The sequence below is a fragment of the Myotis brandtii genome, unplaced genomic scaffold (genome assembly GCF_000412655.1).
Source record: "Myotis brandtii unplaced genomic scaffold, ASM41265v1 scaffold1510, whole genome shotgun sequence".
In the NCBI taxonomy this organism is placed as follows: Eukaryota; Metazoa; Chordata; class Mammalia; order Chiroptera; family Vespertilionidae; genus Myotis; species Myotis brandtii.
Window position 1 is genome coordinate 210,576 of NW_005355462.1, and position 12,561 is coordinate 223,136.

General features: G+C 47.5%; 1 protein-coding gene across 1 annotated transcript in view; it reads left to right on the forward strand.

Annotated features, from left to right (window-relative positions):
* Positions 1–839, forward strand: part of GABBR1 (gamma-aminobutyric acid (GABA) B receptor, 1) — a gene marked incomplete at its 5' end in the record, with an annotated part of 25,568 nt that extends 24,729 nt beyond the window's left edge. The window contains one exon of the mRNA XM_014535820.1: positions 696–839. Within this exon, the coding sequence (XP_014391306.1) occupies positions 696–839 (144 nt within the window). The remainder of the gene's footprint in view (positions 1–695) is intronic.
* Positions 840–12,561: the final 11,722 nt, after the last annotated feature.

Here is a 12,561-nt window from a genome sequence, read left to right on the forward strand (position 1 = left end):
GGCTGAGCTGTGATGGGAGTCGAGTCCATTTGCTTTACAAGTGAGCGGGTGTGGGGAGGACAGGCCCGCAGGGGAGGGAAGTGGAGAAGCCAGGCTCCCCACCCTCCTGTAAATACAGCCCCTCTGGGCACAGACCTCCTGCCCTGGTTCATCCATATGATGCCGTCACCTCTCCCCTCAGCCTCACCACACCCTCTCCCTTCCTGCCCCCTCGGGAGAGTGCTCCCGGGCTGTGTCTGGGGTGATTAAGGAGAAGCGGCGTGGGCAGGTTTGGGAGCTGCTTCCTGTGGGTAGTTGGTGAGAATTCCGACCAAGGCAGCATCCCTGGCTGCCGACCTGGCTCGATGGGCCGTGGGGAGCGGGTGTGTCCCTGCACATGTGTGTCTCGGGGACGACCCCCCTGAGTCTCAATAAACCAGTGAGCACCTGTCCCCACTGTGAGCAGAGTGCACCTTCCGCCGGCCTGGGGCTCCTTGGCGCCTTCTTGGCGCTGGCAGGGCGTGAAGAGGTGTCTGTTCCGCCTCGGAGGGCTCAGCAGGGCACAGCCCAACACGATTAGGGCTGAGATTCCTGCGAGGACATCAGTGGCTGAGTGTAGATTCCACCTCATGCAGAACTGCAGCCCATGCTACCCGCTAAGCGCTCATTTGTGAAGACAGTGGTGACCACCTTCCCTCGCCGCCCCCTGCTGGCAGCATGACGTCCTTCTCCAGCGGCAGGTGCAAGGCCCTGTGCATCAGATAGCCCTGGCCACGGAGATGCTGGGTAAATGCTGGCCAGGGCCGCTGCTCTCACTGAGGGACACGCATTGGGAGCTGACCTGCAAGGACCATTCCTAGGGCTGAGGGGTAGCAACAGCGAGGTGATGGCCGCTGGGAGACAAGTCCTCGCACCTCAGAAGTCTGGCTAAGGGCTCTGGGTGTTTGGACTTGCTATCCAAATGAAAGGAAGTAGCGGATGGTCAATGGAAAAAACAAACAAACTTGCCTAGGACTTTCATAATAATTCTTTTATAATAATTCTTTGTGGGGAGGTTTTGAGACTTTATAAGTTTATTTGAGTCAAACTGACAACATATGCCAGGGAGCAAGATCGCGAATGCTCCACAGAAGTGCTTTTTTGAAGCTCAGCTTCTCTCCCTTTGGTACTGATTTTTTTAAGCGATTTTTACAGAAGGGCTGCCAGGTTGGATGGGCCCTGTGGTTTCATTATCCTGTTTCAGAGCCAGGTTCTAAAAGCAACATGGCTACACCTCAGACCAGGACTGGAAAAGCACTCGGGTTATCTGCCATGGACCACTTGGACTTACATTGCGTTTCCACTCTTCCCACCGTGACCCCCTCAGGGAGGCGGAGGCCTCTGGGCTGCAGCGTGGAGAGGGGTCCTGTCTGCAGGAGCTGCATCCCAGCCCTGGGCAGGGCCTGAGACCAGAATCGCCACCTGCACTCCTCTGCACTGAGGTGCAGTGTATGTTACCAAGGGCCAGAAGCTCTCCTGCGGCCAGGGGTGAGCTGGACATTTGCTGACAGGAGTGCAGGACGCAAGCTGGTGGTAGGGCTACTGCGGGGTGGGGCATGTTGCCCAGTGGGGAGACCACCGCTCAGCGGCTCTGGGAGGAGTCACCCGGCATCTCCAGCCCTGCCTCCGCCCCCTGGGCTTCAGACCTCTCTGTCTAGAGCAGGGGTCCTCAAACTACGGCCCGCGGGCCACATGCAAATACAAATATTGTATTTGTTCCCGTTTTGTTTTTTTACTTCAAAATAAGATATGTGCAGTGTGCATAGGAATTTGTTCATAGTTTTTTTTTAAACTATAGTCCGGCCCTCCAACGGTCTGAGGGACAGTGAACTGGCCCCCTGTTTGAAAAGTTTGAGGACCCCTGGTCTAGAGGGCTGGGGCTCCAGCGCCCACCAGGCCTCCAGCCTCTTGCGCCCTGGCCCCGTCCTCACTCTTGCACACAGTGAGCGCTTGCTTTTGTGAGTTGTGTTATTTTTCAGTCAACATATTTTGGTTGGGACAGTTGCTGAGACAGGCACTCCTGTAGGCACTCGGGTAGCTCAGTGAGCAAGATGGCTTTGCGAGGGCACGTTTTCACGTGGGAGATGCTGGTCGGTGAGCACGTGAATAGGTGAATGAGGTAGATGGGCAGCCAGGACTGGTGGGCATCCGGTCATGGCTCAGATGCTAGGCCAGCCCGTGGGGAAGGCGCCTGCTCACCGATTACCTGGCAAGGAGCCTGGCTCGGCGAGGACTCCTGCTGTCCAGGTCCTAGCCAGCGAGGAGCAGAGCCAGCATCCAGCTGCACGTGTTGTGACCTGTGGCTGCCTAACCTGTTACCCCCAAAAAGTGGCCTGAAAAAATAATAATCATCTCACCATTTCTGTGGGTGGGAAACACGGAGCAGCAGGAGACGCCTGGGAGGGGCAGGCTGTAAATGTAAAAGACAATAGGCTCAGTTACGGTAAAGATTGCCCTTTGCCAAGCAAGCTCCAGGCCCAGGACGTGACCACTTACCGTGACTCACTTTTACTTGGGGAGTTGTAGTTGCAGACCAGCCTATGTGGTTACGGTAGGTCTCAGTTTGTGCTCCCTGCCATGCACGCCTCCCCTGAGCTAGCCCTTTTCACCCACAGACCCTCTCCTAGAAGATGAGCCCAGCACCACTGGCCTACGTGGTGACACATTGTAGTCGATGTGGGCCGCAAGGTACCAGGCCCGACAGTTGAGGGAGAGAGACACACTGAAGCCACACCCTGGGTACAGCACACAGGCACCTTCCCAGGTGCGTGCTGGGGGGGAGGGGGGGGGGCGTTTTCCCTTCCACCTGGTCCTCCAGCTGGAGCCTGTACACCGGGCTGGCAAAGGCCAGGTCAGCAAGAGAAACAGAGACGTGTACTAACGTGTGCCCCCTGCCCCCCCACACACGGGAGCCCCCACTGATGAATAACCCAAAGGGGTCAGAGTGGGGCTGCCCCAGGCTGACCAAAGGAGAAGGGTTGGCATGTACCGGTGGCCAGGAGAAGCGGTGAGCCAGGGTCTGCGCAAGGATGGCTGCGCAGATGTAAGTTGAGGCCTCCCTGCTGCCGGGGAGAGAGGCACCTTTACAAACATCTTTCCCTTCGAGAGGGCGACTTGGGTCTTGCTTTTAGAGCTTTTCCTAACCTGCTGGTTCTCAATAGCCTTTCACTCAAAATAATCTGTGGGTCCGAGGGGCCTGTTTGGGGGAGTGATGCTGAAACTGGACATAAACAATTTGGCTGCCTGTCACTACTTGAACCAAATTAAGCAGACAGGGTTGAATGATATCTGAGCGTTTATTCCAACAATGCCAGCAACATGGGAGAGCAGCAGGTCAGCCACAGAAGTCCCTCCCCTCCCCTCCTGGCGGCTGACGGTACAGGATAAGGGAGAAAGGCTGTGTGGGGGGAAGGGGGGGCAGGTGAGGGCTGCAGGTCCCTAGCCCGAGTGTCTCTGCAGGATCTTGAAGTCTGATAACAAGGTAGTTTTCCATTGTTGTCTTGTACCCCACGAATCACACGAGGGCGCCTCAAGAAATCGAATTAAGGAGCCACATTTATTTCAGAGCCGGCGGCTATGAGGGGGCAAATCCTCTCTAAGTCTCGCAGCCCCGAATGACAGTAACATCAGGCTTATATAGGCGGATATCACAAAGGTATCAATTACTTCTCTAGGTTTGGAATGAGGAACCTGGTTTGCAAAAGCAGTCTGTTACAGAAGCTAAATTGAGCAAGTTAGTTATCTACAAAGATTAATTATAGTTTTAGGTCTTGGAGCCACTGAGTCAACAGAAAACACATTTTCTGGAGCCACTGAAGCAATTAAAGCAATTGTGCTGTCCTGGTCTCCAGGTGCAGAGGAATGTGTTTTGAACATCAGTGATGACAGAGAATCATTGATTGGCTGCCTCCTGCACGCCCCCTACTGGGGATTGAGCTTGCAACCTGGGCATGTGCCCTGACCAGGAATCCAACCCAGGATCCTTCAGTCCGCAGGCCAATGCTCTATCCACTGAACCAAACCAGCCAGGGCTATCATTTATTTTTAATCTTTTTCAATTACAGTTTACACTTAATGTTTGTATGAGTTTCAGGTGTTCAGCACAGTGGTTAGATATCATATACTTTACAGAGTGTTCTCTCTGGCATTTTTGTCGCCATACTTAGCTAGTTATTAATAAAGGAGCAGGGGGCGCAATAGGCAGACCTTCCTTGCACCTCCTCCCAGGGCCAGGAGTTCACTTGCAGCCTTTGGTGGAGGGAAGGCAGTGCAGACTGGAGGTGCCGAAGGAGAGGCCGGGGTGGGAAGCATGAGGGGAAAGCAGCAGTGGGAGACCTGCATTTATTTAATCGCACTCCTCCAAACGGAAGCAGCCATTTTCCAGGAAAAGGAAAAATCCCCGTCCTAGGTGATACAGCGCACCCCACCCTCAGGAGCCCTGCCTGCCAGACCTGCATCGACAGCCACAGAGGCCAAACCTACGGTTTGGAACAGTCTCAGGACGGGTCTGTGACTGCTTGGGGGGAGGGGCCGTCCACCCCACTATCCCAGGAACCTGACGGGTGCCTCTCCCAGGCGGGAGAGCTGGTAGACGCCCCGGTTTCCAGCTGATCCCACAACCTGCATAGGAGGGTCTCTGCCCAGCTGACAGCTGAGTCATATTCTGGGCCACTGGCAGAGGAGCAGCTCTCGGACCAGAAACACCCCCACCACAGTCCCTGAGATCTGAACAGCACCTCCCCTCACGGGAGACCAGAGGTCTAGACTCCCCATTTCTCCTAAAGCCCTTTCAAAACAGACTTGAGTGATTAAGATTGACAGCTGCCTGGCAAGCTAAGGCGGGACTCTGGAGAAGCTTACTGCCCCAGCCCTGGGCCCCTGCGGCTAACAGACCTGCCTTAGAGGGCAGCTTGGCCCTCCCACGTGCAGTGTGCAGCCAAGGCCTGTGGAGACAGACACAAGCTGGATCGCTTGGAGCGTCGAGCTGGTGCTGGAAGCCGAGGGAGGACCGTGTCTGACTGGTTAGCACCCAAGTGCCCCGGGAGCCCAGCACCAGCAGCACAGTCAGCCTCAGTCATTGCGTGAGCAGGATCCAGAGGGAGCTCCAGGAGGCACTAAACTGCTGAGATGAACACCACTTCACTCTTCCCTTTCTTTTTTTAAATTTATCTCTCTGCATTATTGGTTTATTTATTACGTTAGTCTCTATTGTTTCATTCATGTATCTACCTTTTCCTACCCATTTTTTTTTCTTCTTTTTCTTGTCCTTTCACATCTTTTTTTTCTTTTCCTATTTTGGGTCTATCTGGTTTCTCTATTTTCCTTTTCAAATTTTTTTCTTCCTCTTTTATTTTAAACTGTCTTCCTTCCCCTATTCATTATTGTTATTTTCTTTATTTCATCTCTGCCCCTTCATATTCCTCCCCCCCTTTATTTGTTTGTTTTCTTTCCCCTCATATTTTTTCTTTCTTTTCTTCTATCAATTTTGCTCTCTTTTCTCTTTCCTAATTCTCTCTTCTCTGGTGGCTGCTTTTGTTGGTGCTATAGGGTCTTGTGAATGTTTTTGTTTTGTTGTGTGTTTTGTTCTGTTCTGTCAGCATCTCCACAACAGTTTGCATGATGTGGTCAGGGGTGAGCCTCATAGCCAGCCTGAGAGGAGATTTCATTCGTGAACAGGACAACAACATTCAAGACCAACTACAACAGGAAAACCCAAATAACTCAACTAAGGGGCTTTCCTAGAGCACCCAGCTCAGGAGATCTGAGAGATTGCACCACTGGGTCCCACAGAACCCCTCCTACATAAGATCACCTCACAAAGTCTGGGAGGCATAGCAGTTTGATTTAATATGTAGCAACAAATTCAAAGGGTCAGCAAAAATGGGGAGATAAATGACCCCTAAATGAAAGAAAAATAGGAACTGCTAGAAAAGGAACTAAATGAAATGGAGGCAAGCAATTTGCTAGATAAAGAATTCAGAGTAATGGTTTTAAGGGTGCTCAAACAACTTAGAACTACAAGCAACTTAATGAGCACATTATGAAACTTAATGAGAACTAGAGCAGCAAAAAAAGAAAAAAGAGGTAGCCCTGCCAGTGTGACTCAGTGGTTAAGCATTGACCAATGAACCAGGAAGTCATGGTTAAATTCCTGGTCAGGGCATGTTCCTGGGTTACAGGCTCAATTCCCAGTAGGGGATAAGCAGGAGGCAGCCAATTGATTATTCTCTCTCATCATTGATGTTTCCATCTCTCTCTCCATTTCCCTCTCTGAAATCAATAAAAACATTAAAAAAAAGGCATAGAAACCATCAATAAGAATCAAGCAGAAATGAAGAAAGACATAACTGAAATAAAAAATACCCTGGAAGGAATCAACAGATAGACTAGTAGAAGCAGAGGACTGAATTAGTGAATTAAAAGATAAGATAGAAAAAAAAAAAACAACCTTCAGAACAGCAACTGGCAAAAATTTAAAAAATAGGAAGAAAGTCTAAGGGGGCTTTGGGACAACATGAAACAATATTTGCATCATAGGGGATCCAGAAGAAGAAGAATCTGAACAAGGAATAATGACAGAAAACTTTCCTGTCACTCAAGTTCACAAAACACAGAGAGTCCCAATCAGATGAACCCCAAAAGACACACACCTAAGCACATCATAATTAAAATGGCAAGCATTAAAGACAAAATATATTTTTAAAAATTCTTTCTTATTGAGAGTATTACAGATGTCTCAGTTCCCACCCAGCCCCAGGCCTTCACCACCCTATTACCTATTACTAACATCCATAGGTAATATCTTTGGGTTATCTTTTCCCACTCCTCTTCCCCCATCTCTCTGAGATGTGTTAGTCTGTCAGAGCTGCTGTGCAGGAAACACCCCTATGGAGCAGGACTTGCTTCAGTGAGGCTTTGGTGCTCTCTGAGTCTGCCCCTTGAGTGAGTCACTTATGGATGTGTAGAGTTGTAATCTGCTATGGTCTGAAGCTGTCCACCAGGTGCACTGGCTCTAGGGCCTCCAGGGAGGTGCAAAGTCAGCCACTACCTGGGGCCACCCTGCAGGAGCTGCAGAAGGATCTGCAGATGGTTGCTATTTGGTGATGCCCAGCTGTGAAGCAAGGCAGGCTGGTGCTAGTGCTGGGTCTTGGACCTTTTATTGATAGTTTGGGGGCACAGTCACCAGCTGCTGCTAGTTTGAGAGATGTTAGCAAAATCTGAGGCATGAGCCAGGACAGGACAAGGTGCTACAAACAGCTTGAATGGGGTCTCAGGGAATCCCCAGGTGGAGCAAACAGTGTATTCCAGGCTGACAGAGACTCAGCTATGGCTACCAGTCAGTCCTGTGACAGGGGAGGTCCAGCCCAGGAACAATGACCCCTGAGAGCACCCCAATTTGGGAGAAAGTTGCTGCTGAGTTCCTGCCCCGGTGCCAGAAACCCAGTTCTTCCCCATATGTGTCTGGGTCCCCCAAAGCCACCCAGTGCTGGGAGTCCCAGTAAGGTCATGCGCAGGCTCTTTAAGTGGAACACCTGGGTCTCCAGCAGCCTCCATGTCACTCAGCCACAATCCCTGCTGGTTTTTACAGACCATAGTTGTGGGGATTTCTTTCACTGGGCTGGGGGAGGGGCTGGGACCCCTTGCTCCTCACAGGCAGCCTCGGCAGGGACAATCTTCCTCCTGATTAAAAAAATGGCAGCCCTAACCAGTTTGGCTCAGTGGCTAGAGCATCCCCTGCGGACTGAAGGGTCCCAGGTTCGATTCCGGTCAAGGGCATGTACCTTGGTTGCGGGCACACGTTTCTCTCTCATCCATGTTTCTAACTCTCTATCCCTCTCCCTTCCTCTCTGTAAAATATCAATAAAATATTTTTTTAAAAAAATAAAATAATGGCACACATGGGTGTCGGACCAGCCTGTTCCACACCTCCACCCCTCCTACCAGTCTCACTGTGCTTTCTTCTTTACTTCTCTATTGTAGGACTTCCATTCAGCATGGTTTCTGGTGGTTCTGAATGATGGTTGTTCTGTTTTAGCTGTAATTTTTATGTGGCTGTGGGAGGTGGAAAATATAGGCATTTACCTAAGCTGCCATCTTGGTTCTCCTTAAAGAAGGAATCTTTTTTTTTTTATTGATTTCAGAGAGGAAGCCAGCCGCAGGCGGTGGGAACCGGGCGCACCGCCTGCTGACCACCGGCCTGCAGTTACACTCGGAAGACGCGCCTCGGGAGCCCTTCCCTGGGGATCGCACCTTTTCCCTTCAGTCGTTTCTTAAAAGGTGCAGCACGTGTGTCATCTGTTACAGCTTAAAGGGCAGTTCTAGGAGCAAGTCAGGGCTACCCCAGACCGCCCACATCAGGAATTCTGTGGGTAAAAACCATCTTAAAGTCTGAAGCTGCTGCCTTAGCGCAAGGGTGTTTGCCTGGACATTTCAGGACCAGGGTGTGCCCTCCGGGTCCTGGGGAAGACGCAGTTCCCGCTCTCCGCCACACGGGGGCACGACGAGCGCTGTTAGCTTTGCTAAAGGGAAAGGCCTCTGCCAGATGGTGGTCTCCAGAAAAGTCCAGAAGAATTGGAAAGTCAAGGAGAAGGTGTTTGTAAACAATAGCTTTAAGCCGATCTCCAAAGCCAGCCCAGGAACGTGAGGGAGGTCCAAATCATCTAGAAGGAGAAATGCTAGCTTCCACCAACAACTTCAAAAATAACTTTTCTTAATCTAATGGACAAAATAAACTGACCAACAAAATAGGTCCAGGGGCATGGAGGCATGCAACGGACTGACGGCTCTCAGAGGGGAGTGGGTGGGGGCGACGGCGAAGGGAACAGATTAACCACAGAACTTACATGCATGTATGCATAGCCCATGGACACTATATATGACCACAGCCTGGGGAAGGCTGGGAGGAGTGGGGAGGGGGAGGGGGAGAGAATCATTGATTGGCTGCCTCTTGCATGCCTCCCACTGAGGACTGAGCCCACAACCCCAGCATGTGCCCTTGACCAGAATCGAACCTGGGACCCTTCAGTCCACAGGCCAGTGCTCTACCCACTGAGCAAAACCCGCTAGGGCAAAAAAGAATCGTGAAAGCTGAAAGAAAGAGATAGAAGGTTACCTACCTGGGAGCTTCCTTTAGACTGTGAGCTGATTTCTCAATAGAAAGACTTTGGGCCAGAAGGGAGTGGCATGAAGTATACAAAATTATGAAAAGCACAAAACTGAATCCAAGACTACTCTATCCATCAAGGCTATCATTCGAAATGGAAGGTGAAATGAACAGCTTCCCAGACAGCAAAAGACTAAGAGTACATTATCACCAAACCAGCACTGCAAGAATTGCTAAAGGACTGTTGTAAGAAGAATAAATAGAGAGAGTAACACAAGCATAAAGAAAGAAAATGGGCACAAATAAGTACCTGTCAACAATAACCTTAAATGTAAATGGATTAAATGCTCCAATATAAAAACAGGGTAACTAAATGGATAAGAAAAGATGACCCATATATATGTGGTTTATAAGAGACCTACCACAGAACAAAAGAGTCACAAAGGGTGAAAGTGAAGGGATGGGAAAAAATTTTCCGTGCAAATGGAAAAGAAAAAAAAAGGTGAGGTAGCAACTCTAATATCTGACAAAATATACATAAAAGTGAAGGCCATAACAAGAGACAATGAAGGGCACTTCATAATATTAAAGGGATTGATACAAAAGAGGATATAACCCTGGTAAATATATATACATCCAATATAGGAGCATATATATATATATTTAAAACTTCTGGAGGACTTTAAGGGAGAGATGGACAGCAACACAATCATAGTAGGGGACTTTAACAGCCCATTGACATCACTGGGTAGATCTTTTAGACAAAAAAAAAAATCAAGGATATACTGATCCTAAATGACACACTAGGTCCGATGGAATTAATTGATATTTATAGTACATTTCACCCCAAGGCTACAGAATATATATCCTTCTCAAGTGCACAGGGTAATTCTCAAAGATAGACCACATGTTAGGACACAAACTTAGTCTCTACAAGTTCAAAAGGTTGAAATCATATCAAGCATCGGATCACAATGGCATGAAATTAGAAATCAACTGCAATAAAAACACTCAAAAACACTCAAACACATGAAGTCTAAGTAGCATGTTATTAAACAATGAATGGGTTACCAAAGAGATCAAGGAAGAAATAAAAAACTTACCAGAAATAAATGAAAACACACAAACACACACACACACACACACACACACACACACACACACGAACAACAACCTAACATCCATGGGACACAGTGAAAGCAGTACTGAGAGGGAAGTTCATAGCACTATAGGACTATGTCAGAAAAAAAACAACGTCTAATAAACTATCTAACCATACTACCTAAGGAATTAGAAAGAGAACAGCAAGAAAAGCCCAGAGTAAGTAGAAGGAAGGAAATAAAGATTAGAGCAGAAATAAATCACATAGAGGTGAAAAAATAGTACAAAAGATCAATAAAACTAACAGCTTTGATGGTAACGGTCGTTACACCCTGGCTCTTTATTATAGAGATAGTGAACTTACAGAAAGAGAGATTGAAAAAACAATCCCATTTACCATTGCACCAAAAAAATGAAGATACCTAGGAATACACTTAACTAAGGATGTAAAAGACCTGTACTCAGAAAACTACAGGACACTGAAAAAAGAGATAGAGGAAGATATAAACAGATGGAAGAACATACTGTGTTCATGGACTGATAGAATCAACATCATTAAAATGTCCATACTACCCAAAGCAATCTAGAGATTCAATGCACTCCCCATTAAAATACCAATGGCATATTTCACAGACCTAAAATTAACTCTCCAAAAATTCATCTGGAATAAAAAAAGACCCCGAATAGCTGCAGCGATCCTGAGAAAGAACAAAGTAGGTGGGATCTCAATACCAGATATCAAGCTGTATTACAAAGCTACGGTTCTCAAAATTGACTGGTACTGGCACAAGAATAGACATATAGATCAATGGAATAGAATAGAGAACACAAAAATCAACCCAAACCACTATGCTCAATTAACATTTGACAAAGAAGGCAAGAGCATACAATAGAGTCAAGACAGTCTCTTCAATAAATGGTGTTGGAAAATTTGGACAGATACATGCAAAAAAAAAAAATGAAACAACTAGACCAACTTACACCATACACAAAAAATAAACTCAAAATGGATAAAGGACTTAAACATAAGATGGGAAACCATAAAAATGTTAGAAGAATCCACAGGCAGCAAAATCTCAGACATATGGCAAAGCAGTATCTTCACCGATATAGCTCCTAGGGCAATGGAAATAAACAAATGGGACTACATCAAAATGAAAAGCTTCTGCACAGCAAAAGAAACCATCAACAAAACAACAAGAAAGCCCACTGCATGGGAGAACATATTTGCCAATGTTATCTCCGACAAGGGTTTAATCTCCAAAATTATAGGGAACTTAACAAAAGGAAGATTAAACAATCCAATCAAAAATGGGCAAAGGACCTAAATAGACACCTTTCAAAAGAGGACATTCAGAAAGCCAAGAGACATATGAAAACATGCTCAAAGTCACTAATCATCCGAGAGATGCAAATCAAAACAACAATGAGGTACCATCTCACACCTGTCAGAATGGCTATCATCAACAAATCAACAAACGACAAGTGCTGGAGAGGATGTGGAGAAAAAGGAACACTCGTGCACTGCTGGTGGGAATGCAGACTGGTGCAGCCACTATGGAAGACAGTATGGAGTTTCCTCAAAAAACAAAACATGGAACTCCCATTTGACCCTGTGATCCCACTTCTAGGAATATATCCCAAGAAACCAAAAACACCAATCAGAAAGGATATATGCACCCATATGTTCATAGCAGCACAATTCACCATAGCTAAGATCTGGAAACAGCCTAAGTGCCCATCAGTAGATGAATGGATTAGAGTCAGAGAAAATAAATATCACATGATCTCACTCATTTGTGGAATATAATGAACAACATAAACTGATGAACAACAACAGATCCAGAGACAGAGAAGCATTGATCAAACCATCAAACCGCAGAGGGAGGGCAGGAGAGGGTGGGGGTAAGGGGGAGAGATCAACCAAAGGACTTATATGCATGCATATAAGCATAACCAATGGACACAGACACTAGAGGAGTGAGGGCACAAGCGGAGAGGGTGGGGGAGGAATGGGGGGATAAAGACACATGTAATACCTTAATCAATAAAGAAAAAATACATTAATTAATTAAATTAATTACATTTTTAAAAAAACACCCAATCAGCCCTAGTTGATTTGGCTCTGTGGATAGAGCATCAGCCTGTGAACTGAAGGGTCCCAGGTTTGATTCTGGTCAAGGCCACATGTCCGGGTTGCAGGCTCGATCCCCAGTGGGGGGTGTGCAGGAGGCATCCAATCAATGATTCTCTGTCATTATTGATGTTTCTATCTCACTCGCCCCCTCTCCCTTCCTATCTGAAATCAATAAAAAAAAAAACCAAAAACACCCAATCAG